The 19,768-nt window shown below is 48.7% G+C and overlaps 5 protein-coding genes across 5 annotated transcripts; 3 read left to right on the top strand and 2 right to left on the bottom strand.

Moving 5' to 3' along the window:
- Positions 1–93: 93 nt before the first annotated feature.
- N7471_009004 (Cytochrome P450 monooxygenase) lies at positions 94–1,632 on the top strand (the record flags this gene model as incomplete). The annotated part of the gene is made up of 2 exons (XM_057281723.1): positions 94–171; positions 244–1,632. 2 exons carry the CDS (start codon positions 94–96, stop codon positions 1,630–1,632), a joined length of 1,467 nt encoding a protein of 488 aa, XP_057132606.1.
- Positions 1,633–1,656: 24 nt separating this feature from the next.
- Positions 1,657–2,370, bottom strand: N7471_009005 (glutathione S-transferase family protein; the record flags this gene model as incomplete). The annotated part of the gene is made up of 2 exons (XM_057281724.1): positions 1,657–2,265; positions 2,320–2,370. 2 exons carry the CDS (start codon positions 2,368–2,370, stop codon positions 1,657–1,659), a joined length of 660 nt encoding a protein of 219 aa, XP_057132607.1.
- A 143-nt stretch (positions 2,371–2,513) lies between these two features.
- Positions 2,514–3,785, bottom strand: N7471_009006 (alpha/beta hydrolase family protein; the record flags this gene model as incomplete). Its single annotated transcript, XM_057281725.1, has 1 exon — positions 2,514–3,785. The coding sequence occupies one exon, from the start codon at positions 3,783–3,785 to the stop codon at positions 2,514–2,516; it is 1,272 nt and encodes a 423-aa protein (XP_057132608.1).
- Positions 3,786–4,152: 367 nt separating this feature from the next.
- N7471_009007 (Polyketide synthase) lies at positions 4,153–15,990 on the top strand (the record flags this gene model as incomplete). The annotated part of the gene is made up of 2 exons (XM_057281726.1): positions 4,153–10,119; positions 10,180–15,990. The coding sequence occupies 2 exons, from the start codon at positions 4,153–4,155 to the stop codon at positions 15,988–15,990; spliced, it is 11,778 nt and encodes a 3,925-aa protein (XP_057132609.1).
- A 1,165-nt stretch (positions 15,991–17,155) lies between these two features.
- Positions 17,156–18,544, top strand: N7471_009008 (Zn(II)2Cys6 transcription factor domain-containing protein; the record flags this gene model as incomplete). The annotated part of the gene is made up of 1 exon (XM_057281727.1): positions 17,156–18,544. One exon carries the CDS (start codon positions 17,156–17,158, stop codon positions 18,542–18,544), a length of 1,389 nt encoding a protein of 462 aa, XP_057132610.1.
- Positions 18,545–19,768: the final 1,224 nt, after the last annotated feature.

The raw sequence follows: 19,768 nt of genomic DNA on the forward strand, positions 1-19,768 counted from the left end.
AGATCCTATGCGATATTAAGGAAATGATGCCCACGGCCCCGGGCCCAGTTAGATCTGGATCAACTTGTATTCACAATTGCATTTCAATTCTAGATGATGGCATTGGCTATGACATTTTGCAATGTTTCGTTGGCCATCGTTCTGTGCTTCTTCGTCCCCCGCATATGGAGGGTAAGCCTTACCACTAGTGCCTGTTCGGCGATATCAATACAAAGAAAAGTTGGACTGACTTCCCATATTCAGATCCTTGTCAACTCAACTTCAGTCCTCAATCGCATCCCTGGTTCTGTCAAACACAAGCTGTCCGAATGGCCGCTAGTAATCGCCATCACGAAAGGCAAAAGTCACATCACTATGGTGGATCTGCACCGACAATACGGCCCGATTGTTGTTCTGGCTCCTGGAATGATTGGAGTCTCAGATCCCGAGGCAATTCGCCGCATTATTGTGACCGAAGACTGGCCAAAGTCTCATGCGATCTACGCGAACTTTCGACAAGATCCCGAACGCCCGACACTATTGGCATTCACCGATAAAAAGGCCTACACTCAGCGCAAGCGATTGGTATCGTCTACTTTCGGCATTCGATATATTAGAGGAATGGAGCCAATTATGAGAGAATGTGTGGCCGTAGCCATTGATCAGATCTCGGCTACCTGTGACAACAACCAAGGCGAAGCAGTGATTGACATCCATCGACTTATTCGCGCATTGGCAGTGGACATCATTGGAGCCACTGTTTTTGGAGAAACCTTCAATGTTGTCAAGCAGGGAAGCCACCCGCTGCCTTCGACAATTGAGCACAGCTTGGTTCTCTCCGGTATTTTCCAGTTTCTTCCTTGGCTGAAGGGACTTCCCTGGTTTCCAGCACGCGACCCATACATTGACCAGTTCACCCTGGGAATTGTGAACCAAAGACGGGCTACCATGACAAAAGAACCTCGACAAGATCTTCTGCAGAAACTTGTTGAAGCTGTTGATGACCGACCTGGCTCTCTATTCCGTACGTCGGATCTACAAGATGAAGCTGTTGTCTTGTTGACCGCAGGAAGTGAAACTACAGCCAACGCAGAAATATTTTTATTGATGTTGCTGGCAAAGAACCCCGAAAAACTGGTGAAGTTGCACGCCGAGATTGACAAATGCTACCCGGATGTTCAGCAAGAAACTACTGCGGAATTGTCACTGGAGATGCCGTACCTGCAAGCATGTATCGATGAGACTATGCGACTATATGCTGCTATGGCAAGTGGCAGTCCACGAGAGACTGTCGATGACACAGAGATACTGGGATATCAAGTTCCCAAGGGGACTACAGTCTTCCCGACGACAGCCACACTCCATCTGGATCCTTCGATATGGACTGAGCCGGAAGAGTTCATTCCAGAGCGTTGGATTGAGTCGGGCCCTAATGACCCGAAACGGTCAATTATGCCATTTTACCCATTTTCCGCAGGTAGTCGAGTCTGCATTGGGAAGCATTTTGCTTTGCAGGAAATGTTTCTGTCTGTTGTGACGCTGCTAAGAAAGTTCACATTGGAGTATGTCGGCGGACAGGACGAATCGACCGTCTTCAGGGTCGCGTTACAGCTTCAGGCTGGAAAGTACATGATGAAGGTTCGGTATCGATAGATTTAAAGAAGAGTTTTGCGATTTTCAATGGTCAATCCGCTCTTCAATGAAAGTAGCTTCCTGGAAGACTGACTTCACATCCTCCCATGCAATAACCCGTTGATAAAATCGGGTAACAATCGGAAACTCATCACGCATCTTTGAATCAATGACCTGCATAAAGCCCCAGTAGCATGCACCAGCTAAAGTGAAATCTGCCAAGCTTGGCTCATCCTCAGTAGCCAACCACTCCCGCCCAACCAAGTAACATTCCAAGCAGCCCAACCCTCGGCGAAGAGTTGCCATGGCCTTCTCCTCAACAGATGCATTGAATGGCACCATTCCAACTCTCCACATTACCAATTCCATAACTGGACTCATGATTTCATGATCTGAAAATAAAATCCACTGCCGGATAGTGGCCTTCTCAAGGCCATCTTTACCTAGGAGCTTGTCACAGAAAGGGCCACTCTCAGCCACATACTGTGCAATTGCGTCAGATTCAAAAATCAGAGTACCGTCTGATCCTTCAAATGCTGGAACTTTGCCGAAGGGAAATTTGGCAAGGAACTCGGGGGATTGATTCGTGACGCCCATTTGAAACTCCCGTAGAACGCTGATTTGTAACCGGTTTACCTGGGCAGCTGCCAGTATCTACTTTAGTGTTAACAAAAATCACTTGTAGAAATTTGAGTATCGTGCGTGTACCTTAAGAGCCCGCGCATTGGGAGTATACGTGAATAGTGTACCGAATGGCATGGCTGACAAGGGTCAACGCGAATTAGGCCTATGCGTATTCTTTGACTTGAGAAGAATAATGGGTCTGATGATATCAACCAAATTGAAATAAGAATAGCTACAAGTAATCTGTGACTTGCAATGATCGGATCGGCGGGTTCCAGTCATCGGCGGATTCCTAACTTTTGATCCAACCACGCAAACATACGCTGCTGTTTCACGCCGATTGCACCGATCTTAGCTTGTTGGCCCCCAAACTCCACACCACTCGGCACCCAGAGTTCTTTCCGATCCTCGGGTAAATGGGTGAGACGGGTGAATATTCGGCGCGCATTCAGATCAGGCGTGAAGTACATGGTGTCCTGCGCCCCTGTAACCATAACGGCCCCATTGATATTGTGGAGAAACTCCGAACCATCTGGCTGCTTTAGAGTGAATTGTTGCATGGTGCGCATCACATCTGCGGGCGTGGCATCTCCATAGACCCACATGCTATGTCCGAACTCCCACGCCAGTTGGAAGCTTTGACGGGACAACATGGCCACAACCGAATTGAAGACCGAATCGCTCATCCATCCAGATATCCAACTATTGATGAACCAAGAAGGCATGCGCGTCCGCGTAACGTCGAACATGTCGTAGAATCCATCGCATGAAACGCACGCTTTGATCCGAGGGTCGGCTGCTCCCCGTAGAGCCAGATAACCACCCATTGATGCACCGAAGATAGCAATGCGATTCACATCGATTTGATGGGCTGGTGGGGTCACTGGAATAACGGCCTCAATCACATAGTCGAGAACACGTGAAATCACAATTTCCCAGTCAGGTCGAAAATGGCGTTTTTGCTGACGCAGAACGGCTCCCTGGCCCGGCCCATCAAATATGAGGACGGCATAACCCCGGTTAGTGGCCCCAGAAGCAACATAGAAGTAGAGTTCTTCGCCTATGGAATCAAATCCACCGGTGTGGATTATAAGTGGGGTACCATTAGGGAGTTGCTTGTGGGCCGGGGGCAGGAAGAGGTAGGCAGGCAAAACCATGTCTTCGAATGGAATTTCCAGAAGCAAAACTTCTCCATCGAGTAGCTTAATAGCCTTTCGGAAACTTGAAACGCTCTTTTCGAAGACCTCGCATATTTTCGGATCAGCGGGGTTGCAATGCAAGAAGAACTCGCTTGCTCTCCAGTAGTTTGAGGCTCGAAGAAAGGCCCACCGAGCTGCTTCATGATCTTTGGCTTCTAGAGCTTCGGCTCCCAGAGTGTCTGCCATTTGGCCGAACTTGACCCATGTTTTATGCCAGCTGTCAATATTGCCATCTTGGATGGAAGATTTTGCAGCTAGACATTCGCCCACCTCGGCCCCTTGGACGGGGGCTGTGCCGATGACTCGAAGGAACTCAAACTCAAAGAATTCGGATTGAAAGAACCAACCCATAGTGTCGGGTGTAAGAACTGGGGGTAAGAAGTAAGAACAATGATGTTGAGCAATGTTTCAACCAGAGTTGAGAAAGACTGGCTTGCTCCAGGGCCACTGTCAGAAAGAACGGCGTGCTGTGTTGATATTACCGGAGCAAAAAGTGGACTCGTAATTCGGTGGATTTACGGGCCATGAAGGCCGATCGAGCTAGATGGTGCCATTTCGCTGCTCTATACTACCTGTCATCGGATATTTCATTACAGGCTCTATCCATATATCGTTCTATTGGCTGTCTCTTGGGTACTTCATCGTGCTTTTCCTTGCACCTTTCATACCTTGTATTATACGGAAAGCAGCACAAACTCTAGTTCACCTGAAACATATCATGAAGCCGTCAGAATACCCTATGGAACCTATCGTGGTTGTCGGTGCTGGCTGCCGTTTCCCGGGAGGCATCAATAGCCCGTCTAAGCTATGGGATACCATTTGTTCACAACGCGACATTCTGTCGACAATCCCCTCTTCTCGGTTCAATCCAAAGGGCTTTTATCATTCTAATGGGGAGCGCCACGGAAGCACCAATGTCAGCAAAGCATATCTTCTCGAAGGAGATATCAGCGCTTTCGATGCCACATTCTTCGGCATCAACCCGCGCGAGGCTGAAGCAATTGACCCACAACACCGAATGCTTCTCGAGACAGTGTACGAGGCTATGGAGGATGCAGGCCTCACCATAAGCAACATGAAGGGCTCCGACACTGCGGTCTATGTTGGTCTGATGACTGGAGACTATCACGAATTGCAAATTCGCGACCCGGAAAGCATGCCCATGTATATGGCGACGGGCACAGCGCGCAGTATTCTCTCCAACCGATTATCATACTTTTTTGATTGGAAAGGTCCATCCATGACCATTGATACTGCATGTTCGTCGAGTCTGGTGGCGTTGCACCACGCCGTGCAATCACTTCGCGCTGGTGAGTGCCAGGTTGCTGTGGCTGCTGGTGCAAATCTCATCCTGGGACCTGAGATGATGATAGCCGAAGCAAACCTCCACATGTTATCACCCACAGGAAGGTCGCGTATGTGGGATGCTGCAGCTGATGGATATGCTCGTGGAGAAGGTTTCTCTGCGGTGATGCTGAAAACCCTTTCCCAAGCCATCGCCGATGAAGATCACATTGATTATATCATTCGCGAGACTGGTGTGAACCAGGATGGCCGAACCCAAGGAATTACCATGCCCAGCTCTTCATCACAGACAGCGCTGATTCGCCAAACTTACCAGAAGGCTGGTCTTGATTGCTCCCGTCTGGATGATCGGTGTCAGTTCTTTGAAGCTCATGGCACCGGAACCCCTCGAGGAGATCCGATAGAAGCCCAGGCTATCCATGATGCCTTTTTTGCATCTAAGTCATCGGAGAAGGGCGACTTCTATGTTGGCTCCGTCAAAACCGTGATTGGTCATTTGGAGGGGTGCGCTGGGTTGGCCGGCCTGCTCAAGGCAGGAGAAGCGGTTCGCAGAGGAGAAATTCCACCAAATATGCATTTCAATCACATGAACCCTGAAATCATTCCCATCTCCAATGATATGACGGTTCCAATTAAAGTTCTCCCATGGCCCACCTCAAGCGGTATTCGACGAGCCAGTGTGAACTCCTTTGGATTCGGAGGCACCAACGCCCATGCGATCATTGAGAGCTACGATCAGCCACCCAAGGAAACATCGACTCCAAACAATTGCTTACCATTGCCTTTCACATTCTCTACCTCCAATGAGAGCTCACTATCACCAATCATTCGCAACTGTGTGGAGCTCCTGGAATCAAATGATACTTTGGAGCTTAATGATGTTGCGTCGGCATTGTTGACCGAACGCTCCCAGCTCCCAGTCCGAGTTGCCTTCTCGGGGGCTTCCAAGGCGCTTTTAATTGAGAAAATGAGGGCTTCTCTGGAGGAAAATTCCCTAGGTGAACGTATGCAAAACAAGACCGGACCAGCCAAGATTCTTGGAGTCTTTACTGGCCAGGGTGCCCAGTGGTCTCGAATGGGAAGAGAACTTATCAAATCTTCGCCGCTGGCCCGGTGGACCGTGCAAAACATGCAGCAGTCTCTTGATTCCCTTCCTGATCGACCTTCTTGGTCAATCGAAGATAAGCTCGTCAACATGGAAGACCCATCGCAGATTCAAGAGGCCGCGTTATCTCAGCCACTGTGTACCGCTGTCCAGATCATGCTTGTGGAGCTATTGCGCGCTGCTGGAATATATTTCCACTCAGTCGTGGGTCACTCTTCCGGTGAGATTGGTGCTGCCTACGCTGCCAGGCTACTTTCCGCAGAGGATGCTATTCGCATTGCCTATTATCGAGGACTGTTTGCTAGATTGGCAGGCAGTGCAACCGGTGGATCTGGTAGCATGATGGCAGCTGCTTTGTCGTTGGACGAGGCCAAGATTTTCATTTCAGCAAATGGGCTCGAGGGACAGATTTCCATTGCGGCTAGCAATGCTCCTCAATCGGTGACACTTTCTGGCGATGAAGATGCCATCGCGAATGCCAAAGTCGTGCTGGACGAGCAGCAGACTTTCTGTCGCTTACTCAAAGTTGACACTGCTTACCATTCCCACCACATGAATCCTTGTCTTGAATCCTACTGTGAAGCACTTCGCGCTTGTAATATCTCTCCTCTGGCACTCACAGACGGATGTTCCTGGGTCTCCAGTGTTCATGGGCGTCTGATGACAGTCGCCGAGGAGCACCAATCTTTGAAAGAGACATACTGGCGGGATAATATGGCACAAACCGTCCTTTTTTCACAGGCTGTGCAAGCATCCCACGCAATTAATGGTCCCTTTGATATCGGACTGGAGGTCGGACCTCACCCAGCTTTGAAGGGACCCACCACCCAGACAATCAAGGCAGCGAGTAACCATGCCCTCCCTTATAGCGGGACCCTCTCGCGCTTCAGCAATGATGTTGAGGCAATGGCCGATTCTTTGGGCTTTATTTGGAAAGAATTAGGTACCCAAGCAGTCAATTTCGTTCACTATAGCCAAAGAGCATTCGACATATCCCCCGGCAAGCTGCCACGCCAGTCACTTCCTCGTTACTCTTGGGATCACAGCCAGAGATTCTGGAAAGAGTCAGTCAAGTCGCGAAACTATCGGCTACGGTCTCTTAATCGCCATGATATTCTTGGTGCTCGCTGCCCAGATGACCATGCTCACGATATGCGTTGGCGAAACACCATTCGCGTCTCTGAAGTGCCTTGGCTATCTGGACATAAGGTGCAAGGGCAAATCATTTTCCCGGCCGCTGGCTATTTCGTCATGGCTATGGAGGCCGCGAAGGAACTGTCGGACAACAAGCAAATCGCGATGGTCGAGCTTAAAAATGTTGAGATATCCAGAGCCATTATCCTGTCCGAGGATAGCGCCGTGGAGGTGATGTTCCATCTCAAGCCCGTCCTGGGCGCTTCTCCTCGAATGGCAGAATTTTCATGCTACTCGACAACGCCTGATGAGAATGGCGCAAAATGGCACCACAATGTGTCCGGGCATGTCACAGTGCACCTCTCCCATGAGGGACTGTTTGAACTTCCCCAGCAACAAAAGTCCCCCGCCTCCCTCGTTCCAGTCAACATGGAGCATTTCTACTCGTCCCTTGCTGATATCGGGTTAGAATATACCGGGATCTTCCAGCGTCTTAATAAGATCCGGCGACGCGCTGGTCGCGCAATTGGGTATGCTCAAGACATCCCCGATGATAGTGAAATGCCTGTTATGATCCACCCCGCTCTTCTTGATGCTTCATTCCAGGCCATCTTTGCTGCTTTTTGCTGGCCTGGAGACGGTAGTCTTCAAAGCCCATATGTCCCGACTTTCTTACAATCCCTCCGAGTGATTCCTACACCAATCGGCTCTTGCGCAGAAAACATGGTGGTTGACTGCACCATCACCGAGTCCATGGCCCAGGCAGTCACAGCGGATTTGGACATTTTCTCACCCAATCAGCCTCGTGTTCAGTTGGAAGGATTAACTTGTACCCTCCTTGGGCAGCCTGTCTCTTCCAATGACTGTGAGCTCTTTGCAAAAACCGTCTGGAAGGCTGATGTGGATTCTGGACTGGAAGATCTAGAGCTTCCCACGGATAGCACGAGTGATGTTGGCCTGGTTGATCTTTGCGAGCGGCTGTCATATTCCTATCTCCGAAAACTCAACTCCGTGGTCAATCGTGAAGACGTAAAGACATTCGTCTGGCATCACCAGCGGATCTTTGAATTCATAGATCACCTCTTTCCACTGATCGATAGTGGCAAACACCCCACAATCCGCAAGGAATGGGCCGACGATTCGCATGATTGGCTCTTGTCCGAGGTTGAGAAGCACCCTGGCCAAGTTGATCTTCAGCTCATCTCAGCTGTTGGCAAGAATCTTGCCGCTGTAGTTTGGGGCAAAACCACCATGCTAGAGCATATGATCGAAAATGATGTCCTTGATCGGTTCTACAAATACGGCCTCGGCTTCCAAAGAGCAAACGGTGCACTCAGCCGTCTCGCCCGCCAGATCTGTCATCGTTATCCAAGAATGAATGTTCTCGAGGTAGGTGCAGGTACTGGTGGTGCTACAACAGGAGTACTTGAACAGCTGTCAGGGACCTTTGCAAACTACACTTTCACCGACACTTCCACCGGTTTCTTTGAGAAAGCTCAAAAGCAGTTCCAGAAATGGGGTTCGAAGATGATCTACAAGCCGCTGAATATAGAAGGGGATGTTGCTGCACAAGGTTTCCAAGATGGCAGCTTTGATCTCGTCATTGCGTCCAACGTACTGCATGCTACCCAGAATCTGGAGTTCACGATGCAGAATGTGCGACGACTTCTGAAGCCTGGTGGCTATTTGCTGCTCTTGGAAGTGACAAGCGATATCTTGCGAGTGAAGTTGATGATGTCTGGCCTTCAGGGCTGGTGGCTAGGGGACTCGGACGGTCGTCGTTTTGCCCCTACCATTTCTGATACGCAATGGGATGATCTTCTGATGAAGACTGGATTCTCTGGAGTTCAGCAGCGCATCACGGATTTCGAAGATACCACCAAGCACATGACCTCGGTGATGTTATCCCAGGCTACCAGCGAAACCTTTTCCCAACTGAAGCATCCACTGGAACAAACAATTCCCTGCCTCCCTGTCAACCGGATCGCGGTCATTGGAGGTCAATCTCCAGCAACAAAAGCGCTCGCTGATGATGTCACGTCACTTCTCTCCCGATGGAGTATAATGTCGCCTCTGCATTTGAACACCTTTGAAGACACGTTCCGACATCCCAACGCTGGAATCACGTCCATTATATCCCTAGCGGACTTAGATGAGCCACTCCTTAGGAACATCTCCCAGGAAAGACTGAGTGGAATTCAGAGTGTCCTTGAAGGGTGTCGCCAAATTCTCTGGGTGACCTCTGGTGCACACGAGCAGAATCCGTACGCCAACATGACGATTGGCCTCGGTCGATCTCTGCTCTACGAGTATCCTCATATCCGGATGCAGTTTATGGACATTGCGCACGATACCCAGAATCAATCCGCGCACGTGGCCACCGCGCTTGCACGTCTTATTGTCGAGGACACACATGGCCTCCCTTCTTCGGAGATGCTTTGGAGTGTGGAGCCAGAAGTCACATTCCAAAATGGCAGGACCATGATTCCTCGATTACTCCCAAATGATCATTTGAACAGTCGTCTCAACGCAGGAACTAGGCAAATTACCGAGTCAACCTCCTCGACAAATTCCTCCATTCTGATATCTCGTGGCGATCACGGATTTTCTCTTCTTGCGAGAAAGAAGCCAACTTTCTCGACCTCAGACGCTATCTCGATCCGCGTAACATGTGCCCTGCTGCACGAGATCCAGATAACTAATACAACAAGATCATACATCGTCAATGGTGTCATTGAGCATCCAGGTTCCAGTAAAGCCTTCACTGCAGGTGACAATGTCCTCGCATTAGCAGAGTGCAGTGCTTCATATATCCAAGTATCTCCTGAGCAGGTCAGTCAGATTGACACCCTTAATCCGGGAAGACTGTTTCAAGTTGCCCTTTCTCTTGTTGCAAAAAGCGCTTTGAGTGCGGTCAAGCCGCGTGGCACTGTTATTTTGCTTGACCCAGATATCAGTTTGCAGCACACCATTGAGGCTGAGGCTGCTGAAACAGATATAGCTGTGATAGTGGCCTCCTCGGACTACCAAAATCCAAATGCTATTCACATTTCGCAATTTCTGACCCAGAGACAACTCGAAGCACTCTTTCCACCGAGTATTGATCTGGTTTTCAGCTGCTCTTCTCAAACGAGTCAGTCGGTCAGAAAGTTCTTTTCCCATTATCGCACAGTCACAATGGCGGAACTCTTCTCTTTACAGCCTGCTGTGACGCCAAATGCCCTCTTCGGAAACACGGCTTGCCACAAGAACTTGTTAAAGGCACGAAATGCGATCGGCAGTGACTTCTCTGGTATCGGGGATTGCGCTCATCTCATCCCATTGAATGATTTGACGAAGTTGTCGCTGAAGACTGCCAGCTGGCTGTCAGTCGTTGACTTTGTGTCTGCATCGGTTGTTCAAACAATAGTTGAGCCTATCCAACCTCGAGATCTGTTCCATCCAAACTCGTCCTATCTTCTTGTTGGCTGCACCGGCGGACTAGGGCAGTCACTCACTCGCTGGATGGTGAGGAATGGTGCTCGGTACATTGTGCTAACCAGCCGCCAAGTAAGCAAAGTTGATCGCGCATGGTTAGATGAATTGAGACAAATGGGTGCCGAGATACAGCTCCATGAGCTCGATATTTCCAACAAGCAAGCTCTCCTTGCTATGCATGCGAAGCTACAAAACTCATTTCCACCTATTGCGGGTGTTACAAATGCGGCCATGGTACTGTCTGATCGGTTGTTTAGTGACATGACTGTGGAACATTTGAACATGGTCTTGGAGCCCAAAGTCACGGGCACTGCCAATCTAGATGAATTATTCTCTACTCCAACCCTTGACTTCTTCGTTTTGTTCTCATCCCTGGCAAGCGTTGTTGGAAACCGTGGCCAGTCCAACTATGGTGCGGCCAACTTGTTCATGACTAGCCTGGCAGCTCAGCGTAAGCGCAAGGGCTTGGTTGGCTCCGTTCTAGACATTGGCATGGTTTTAGGTATTGGATACGTTTCACAAAACGACATTTACGAGACAACCCTTCGAAAGTTCAACTACATGCCAATCTCTGAGCCCAAGTTCCACGTCATGTTCACCGAAGCTATCTCTGCTGGTCGGCCGGAGAGCGAAACACAGGCTGAGATCACAACTGGTCTCCATCGAATTGCTGAATCTCGAGATAGTCATGAAAAGGCGTTCTGGGCAGGAAACCCCCGGTTCTCACACTACACTATCCAGGAGGGCCTGGGCCAGGAGCAATTGTCGACTACTGTTCTCCCCCTCCGAAAACAGTTGGCCGATGTGCAAGACCTGGAGCAGGCCTCGAAGATTGTTCTTGACGGCTTCCTCTCCAAGCTTGAGCGTGTTCTACAGGTGCCCGCGGCCAATATAAATCCAACCCAACCACTAGTCAATCTTGGAGTCGATTCCTTGATGGCTGTTGAGGTTCGGTCCTGGTTTGTCAAAGAGATCAACACTGACATCCCGGTTCTTCGCATCTTAGGAGGTGCATCCTCGGCTGAGCTGTGCACGGAGGCAGCTCAGACACATGTCACGACGAACTTGCCGGCGCCTCCAAATGATCGCCTAAGTGAAAGCAACTCATCTGCGTCTGTAGCCAGCTTCAGTCAAGAAAATGATCAGTCGCAAGCAATTAGCTCTGCTACTTCCGACACCGACTCAATCACCAAAGATTACCCGGACAAGGAAGAGGATCAACCGGTCAAGGAGGTCAAAGTCCAAAAGCTCATTCCTTCTGCTTCAAAGATCCATCGCATGTCTTTTGCGCAGGAGCGATTGTGGTTCCTTCACTTGTTTTTAGAGGACCCATCGGCCTACAATGTCACGATAATGTACCGCGTCCATGGTCCCAGCGCTATGGCTATGTGCAACGCAATGAACTTCGTTCTGACTCGACATCAATCTTTACGCACTGCATTCTTCTCCGACTCCCAAACTGGTCTTCCTAGTCAGTATGTGCTTCCGAGTGCAAGCACGTCTGTGAAACAGCAATCACTCAAGAATGACCGCGCTGCATACGAGGAGTTTGACCGGCTACGCCACTATACATACGACCTTGATAATGGAGAAACAGTGGCTGCCACTCTACTTTCAGAAGCAGACACTGATCATATACTCATCCTTGGTTTTCACCACATCGTGTTCGACGGCTTCAGTGCTCAAATCTTTGTCAAAGATTTTGCTTCTGTCATCGCAGGAAAACACCTACCTCCTCTGCAGCATCAGTACATCCAATTCGCCGACCGACAAAGGCAACTCGTGCAATCCACTATGGAGGCAGATTTGAAATTCTGGAAATCCCGGTTTTTGGAATTACCAAATTCATTGCCATTGTTTGATTTCTGTTTAGTGAAGTCGCGCAAGCCCCTGACTGCTTACAACATGCATGGTGCCCAGCACACAATCCCATCAAGTACAGCTTCAGTGTTCAAGTCCAAGATCCGGGGGCTCAACGTCACTCCTTTCTATGGCCATCTTGCAATTCTTCAAATTCTTCTCCATCGGTTCTTGAATGTTGATGACATATGCATTGGAATTACTGATGCCAACCGCACCGACACCGAATTTCTTGACACAATCGGCTTTTTTGTCAATCTACTTCCGTTACGTTTCGCTCTCGATGGCAACTTATCCTTTGAGGATTTACTGGGTCGGACACTCCAGGTTGCTTTCGAGGCGCTTGAACATTCTCGTGTGCCTTTCGACGTGCTGCTTGACTCTTTGAATCTGCCCCGATCTACAACGCAGAGTCCATTGTTCCAAGTTCTGTTGAACTACAAGATGGGATCAACAAGCAACATCACAATGACTGGCTTTGAAGCTCATTTGATGAAGTTTGAAGATGCCAGCAATCCATACGATTTGATCTTTGATATCGAAGAGCAACTAGATGGCACTACTCTAGTCGGTCTCAAGTCGCAGTCCTATCTTTACAGTCAGCGGGACCTGAGTATGATTCTGGGAGCTTACAGCTGTGTACTCGAGTCTTGTATCTCAAAGCCGGATCTTAGTATCAGTCAACATGAGCTCTATCACTTGGAAGATGCTCTGGCGGCAGTCTCCCTTGGGAAGGGACCTCGTTTAGACTTTGACGACTCAGTGACACTTTCTTCTCGGATTGAAGAAGTTGCGGCTCTCCATGGCAGTGAAGTTGCTATCAAGGACAGCGAGGGCTCCTGTATCAGCTACGAATCTATGAACAGGCGAGTCTACCATATTGCAGCAACCCTACAGGCCGACGGCATAGGCTCTGGGGATCATATTGCTGTATACTGCGAGCCATCCATCAACTCTGTCTGCTATCTCTTAGCAATCTGGCGACTGAATGCTGTTTACGTTCCTCTCGACCCGCAAAATCCAGTTGAGCGTTTGCAAACAATTTTGGATGATTGCAGACCGCTTGCAATCATTTATCACGAACGCACCAAGGACAACACCCAAAGGCTCAATCTTGGAGCGATTAAGCCGGTTAGCTTCTCGAACTTCGACTCTTTCTCTTCTGCTCCTATCACAAGCAGAGCCCAACCAGTCTCTCCGGCCTGTGTCTTGTATACAAGCGGTTCCACCGGAAAGCCTAAAGGCATCGTTCTAACCCACGCGAACCTCGACAATCAGATCATGGGTATCAAGAGGACCTTTGGTCTTGGAAAAGAGACTGTTCTTCAACAGAGCTCCCTTGGTTTCGACGTCTCCATCGATCAGATGATGCAGCCTTTGACTTCCGGTGGCACGCTCATCGTTGCATCTCGCCATCTTCGAGGTGATGCATTGGAACTCACACGCCTAATTGTCGCTGAAAATATTTCGTACACCTATGCAACACCTTCTGAGTATGCATCTTGGCTCCGCTATGGATCTCATAATCTCCATGAATTGACTTGTTGGAAGACTGCAATTGTTGGAGGCGAAGTTCTTCCCCCTCATTTGATCCGCCAATTCCAACAGCTAAGTCTACGTGGTCAACGCTTGATCAACAGATACGGCCCGACAGAAATCTCTGTTTCAAGCTCTTGTGTGGCATTCAATACGTCAGACCCTACCATTACCGATTTACCGGCTATCAGCATCGGGACGACACTCCCGAACTACTCGACCTACATTCTTGCTCCCGACGGATCCCCTCTCCCTGTCGGTTTTGTGGGAGAGATAGTTGTGGGAGGTAGTGGTGTCGCTTTGGGCTACCTTGGGCGAGATGAGCTGACTTGCCAACGTTTTGTACCCGACCCTTTTGCCAGCAAAGAAGACAACGACCGTGGGCTTACTACCATGTACCATACCGGAGATAAAGGTAGGTTGCTTTCAAATGGTGAGATTTTCTATCTTGGTCGCATGGATGGAGACAATCAGATAAAATTGCGAGGATTTCGCGTTGAGCTGGATGATATCGCCAGCAATATCTTGCGCCAAGCAAATGGTCGCATTACTGACGCTGTCGTCTCGGTCCGAGGGAAACACGATGAGGAGGGAGACCGGCGATACCTCGTTGCCTGGATTATACCCTCTCGGTTGACCTGCGACTCAGAAGATCTTGAAGAGTTTCTTTCTGCACTTCCTTCCCGTTTGCCTCTTCCTTCTTACATGATACCTCGGATCTATGTCACTGTGGAGGACTTCCCTCGAACCCCCAACGGGAAGCTCGATAGGCGGGTCTTGGACCAGCTAGAACTCCCCAAGGCTGAGGATCACGGTAGTAGCCTTGACTTCTCGGTAGAAGAGCAGGTTATGATCGAGATATGGAAGACCTGTCTAGGTGAATTTGCTCTTCTGACTACCTGGAGTCGTTCGACGGACTTCTTCCAAGTCGGTGGCAACTCACTGTTGATGATCCGATTAAAAGCGCTCATCCATGAGAAATTTGGATTTGTCCTTCCTTTGACTTCACTTTTCCAATCTTCTACTATCGAAGGAATGGCTGCGCAGTGCCTTTCTAAGACATCCAAGTTGCCTAAACCGATCATTGACTGGGCTACCGAAACGAGGCTTGGAGAAGAAGAGCGCAGATCAGCTTGCTCGAAAGCTTCCAAGGTGACACACAATACAGACGGCACGAAAGAACGCCTTGAAATACTTCTAACGGGGGCAACTGGGTTCTTGGGTTCGGCCATCTTACAACGGTTGGAGACCAACGATCGCATCTCGCGTATTCACTGTGTCGCGATCCGGTCATCGAAAAATGACGCCACTCCTCGAGATCTCGAAGTGAGGTCGGCAAAAATTATCCAGTATGCAGGTGATTTGACCTCGCCCAGGCTTGGGCTTGACCTCGAAAATTGGGAATTTCTTGGAAACACCGTTGATGCGATCATTCACAACGGTGCCGATGTCTCTTTCTTGAAATCATATCATTCTCTCCGAGCCGCCAACTTGCAGTCGACCCGTCAGCTGGCCTGTCTGGCACTTAAAAGATCCATTCCCCTTCACTTCGTCTCCACTGGCGGAGTTTCTCAGCTCGCACAAGTTGAAGCATTGCCACCACAATCCGTCTCCCATTTCTCGCCACCACTCGACGGTTCCAACGGATATGTTGCCTCAAAATGGGCGGCTGAGACATACCTGGAAGCCTGCGCGTCCCAGTTTAACCTCCCATCTACGATTCATCGACCATCCAACATCATTGGAGAGGGTATGCCAGCCACGGACCTCATTCAGAGCATTCTGAAAATCTCAGTTGACCGCGGAGCTGTACCAACCACCGATGGCTGGACGGGGGCTTTTGACTTTGTTCCAGTTGCAGACGTTGCTACGGGTATCTGCAATGCTATACTCAAGAGGGAGGATACCGTATCTGATCGATTACACTTCTTACACCACTGTGGAGATGAGAAAATCCATGTTGGGGATCTCAAAACTTTCCTTGAACATCGGTTTGGAGTCGAACTTCGAACAGTTGATGTGGATACCTGGATGAAAGAAGCCCGTCAAACAGATCTACCAGAGGTTCTGGAGAGTCTGATCGGGGCAACTCTCAGGAGCGAGAACGGGCAAGTAGTGCCTTACTTGTCTCGATCATGACATGCTCTTGGGAACTTCCTTTTTAATATCTGCTTCTGAATTTTTTGTATATATTTGACGTTCTTCAATGTATCCTGTTAAAACTTGAACTGCACGCTTTCATTGTTTGTCTTACCCTTCGGAGTAGAGGGCGGGTCGTTCAGCGGGTAGCGTCATTCCCACCCCGGAATTCGATACGTCGGGTATGGCTATTCCTATGGAGTAGACATATTGGATGTACGACGAAGCATCGCCCATTTTACTTTTATTTTTTTAGTCAAGTGGGAATATTCTCCTGCCTAATCGGTCCAATTTCTGCAAACGCAGAGCGCTAAAGTGGATAGTACGGGTGAGATCAGGCCACGCAACAATCATCTTGGCCCATTCGGATCCGAGGGGGTTTCATTTGCTTACGGTGCATGCAGCAATGTGGGCTGCCTCGCGGTATAGCCTCGCGATATCGTTGCAACGTTCAGTCGGGGACAGATGACCTTAAAGCAACTCAAAACGCTAAATTGGATCTAGCCCAATCATAATACGCTGATCTTAGAGTTCCCGAATCAGATCGCGTTACAACATGGCGATCATATGGGGTATTCGACTGTTAGATATTTCTTCAGCCGACGGAAATAACTCTTGCACCGGGCTCCGATTTAATTATTAGCATTATCTTGATGGGGCAATGGGGGCGAATCCTGGGCCCTGCGCTTGTAGGGTGGCAAGGTAGAGGTTGCAGATAAATATTTATAGTGTATTTACTAGTGGTGAACTATATTTTCCCATTATACTACCGGCAGGTTATCCCAGTATTATTTACCGTTTTTCTTTTTTTTTCGCTGGTGGGTAGGGTACAAAATCACCAGGAGGGTTAGTATTCTGTAATGTTGTAATAAGAAGGATTCCGTACTCCGTACCAGCACGTTTTATCTTATGTACCTGTTAAATTTACCCCACGACCTCTACCCTGCGATCCTGCGATCCTGCGACCCTGCATGGTATTCGGGATCCTTCCGTTTTTTCCCTGATTAAACAGCCACTTTCCAATGCCTGGACAGTAGATCCAGAATAGCTAGTTTGACAAGACGTACATATTACCGATTTAATTCCCGGTCGCGTCTATGTAAGTCCTGGTGCATCAGTCGTGGTTCTGTTTCGCATTTGCCAACCACCTTTCTTTTTCTATACAATGGATTCGACCGTTTCCTCCCAGGGTCAGCCAAGTAAGCGTTTAGCTTGCAACCGATGTCACCAGCAGAAACTACGCTGTCATCGAAATTTGCTCCCTGGGCGACCATGTGCTCGTTGTGAGAATGCAGGCACAGAATGCAGATTTGAGCCGCCCTTGCGTCCGGGTAGACCTAGTTCGCGATGCAAAGTACAGGGTCTGCAAAAATCTGCAAAAGACACCGAAACGGTAATTGCAAACAGCGATCAACTCAACTATGCTTCGAGGCATCACACCCCTTCTGTTGGGCGACAGGATATAGACGTGGACTTGGAAGGCTTGGGGGATTCAACTAGATGCGATAACGCGGAAACCGCAGGTTCGTTCTTACCATTGACCTTCGCCGCAGGCTACGTTTCATGCATTCTGACGCCAGCAGCGATCGATTCTATGAATCTTTTGTACGGCTCTCCATATCCTGATCCAGATGGCTCAACCGATCCAGCTCTACTCTTTGTCGATTTACCTACAAATCACGACTGGATGCAACTACCTATATCAGAGCCAACTATTCATCAAGTCGAACCACACTCCGTGCCTCAAGCCAGCCTGCAGCCTACGCCTCCATCTTCCGGCCCCTCAAGGGCATTGCCATCCCCGCCTCAGCCCACTACAGCAGCGACTGGTTGCGCAATATATCGTCTGGTGGAGCTCACCAAGACACTTTATGAGTGCTATTCAGCTCTACTACATCAATCACCGAATAATACAGGGTCTGCCAGGAGTACATATTTTGAGCAAGGAGGAGACCCGGCGCTCGTCGATCCGACGTCCCGAATCGACAAAATCTTTTCCCTGACCCAGTCATTAGCCGAGACTCTTAATGGCATTATTAATCATTGTCCCTACACCAGAGCCACAGATTTATCGGCGGCAAATCCTCCAGGGCCAGACACACCAACGATCCTCATGACACTCTCATGTTATGTCCGACTTTTGCACATCTACAACTCGCTTTTCAGGTCCGCTAAAACGTCGAAGATTCTCCAAACTCATCCAGGCAGCCAGTCCGCGTCCACTTCTTCTGAGTCAATTCAAAACCCCGTTCACTTCCAAATGGGAAGTTTTTCTACATCCGGCGCACCATCAATTTCTCTTTTAGCTTGCCTGAGTGCCCATCTCCTAGAAAATCTCGAAACAGCCCTCAGCAATTTGGCATCTTATGCAGCACATTCGTCAAAAGACCGAGGGGCACAATGGGAGATGGAAAGTGGACCAGCAGCAAGTGTCGCCATTCTTGCAAAGGCAGCTGTTTCAGAGGCGCGATCAGCGCAATTGGATCTACGACAGCAGTTACAGGCTGTGAGTAGTATAGCATTGGTTTCGCCTCCCGTTTCACACTGGGGTTGAGACAAAAATCACAGTAATATGGTCAAGTAGTCACTTGAATGCTACGCTTAAGCTTGACGTATAGAATGTTCATCCTCAGCGGAGGTCTGGGTTTAGGACGTATTATATCTTGCTTTGAATTATGGAATGTCTCTTGATTGCTGTATTGGAGTCCTATAGACATTGAAACTACATAAGGAACAGACTTCGAATAAACTGCAGCTGGGCCAACTACCTTGAAGCTATGCAAACAAAAAGATAGAGCTGCCTTAAAGGAAGCCTGTGCTGTTTGCCACTCTCCATCTGCCGGTACTTAAGTTCATCATCAAAAATACAATTTGAACCAGCTACATAAGGTAATTCCAGCTACCTGTGTACTCTATCAGGAATGGCAGTTAGTACACTTTGTGGTGTCGGGATGTATGTTGCTGTCGCACCTCAAAGTTGATGATTTCGAGTCTCTCGTCAAGAGCGTGACGCTTTCCTAATCGAGATAGCGCAGGGTGACGATTTTCTAGCGTCTGACTACAAAACGGGTTCCAGTTGGGGGAGGTTACGGAGATCGATCACAAAATTTGTGTATCATTATTTTAACGCTAGTATATAATTAGTCTTAGTATAGTAAGGTGGTTTTAAATAGTTGTTTCTATATAGTATTCATTCATAGTACTATACTATACTATACTATAATACCGAAACTAGTTAATTATACCTTTCGATTTAGATCGAGAGAGCTTACCGTTCCATATATTCTACTTCTATACCGGCTTCTTTCTAGGTTTTAACCTTCACTAGACCTCATTAAAAAACTTTAGAGTGCTGGAGATGCCGGCCCTCCGCCTAGGCTTCCGCAGAACCCATTTTGGGTCGAAACCTTCGACCCAAAACCTAACCCAGACTGGGTCTGGGTCGAGACCCCGTATGAGGGTTTCCTCTAACTTCCCTAATTTAGTAGGCGGTTAGGAACGGCAGAACTAAGGTTATTATATCTAGGTCGTGAGATATATATATAACACGTGAGATATATTTCAGCATAGCTACCCAAAACTAGAACATAATGTAGAACGACAGCTTTGAACAAGCGCGATGCGAAACCGTGGAATATAATTGCCATTCTCTGCTAAAAGTAGCAGCAGCTTTAAATGGAAACGAAGATTGTACATGGTAGGACCAAGATCGGCAATATTAGAAAATCTTAGCGATATAGAACAAGGATAGTACTTCGTGACCAAAAATAAAGAGAAC

This window comes from Penicillium samsonianum (assembly GCF_028829775.1).
Source record: "Penicillium samsonianum strain IBT 33392 chromosome Unknown utg000005l_segment0_segment0, whole genome shotgun sequence".
NCBI classification, from domain to species: Eukaryota; Fungi; Ascomycota; class Eurotiomycetes; order Eurotiales; family Aspergillaceae; genus Penicillium; species Penicillium samsonianum.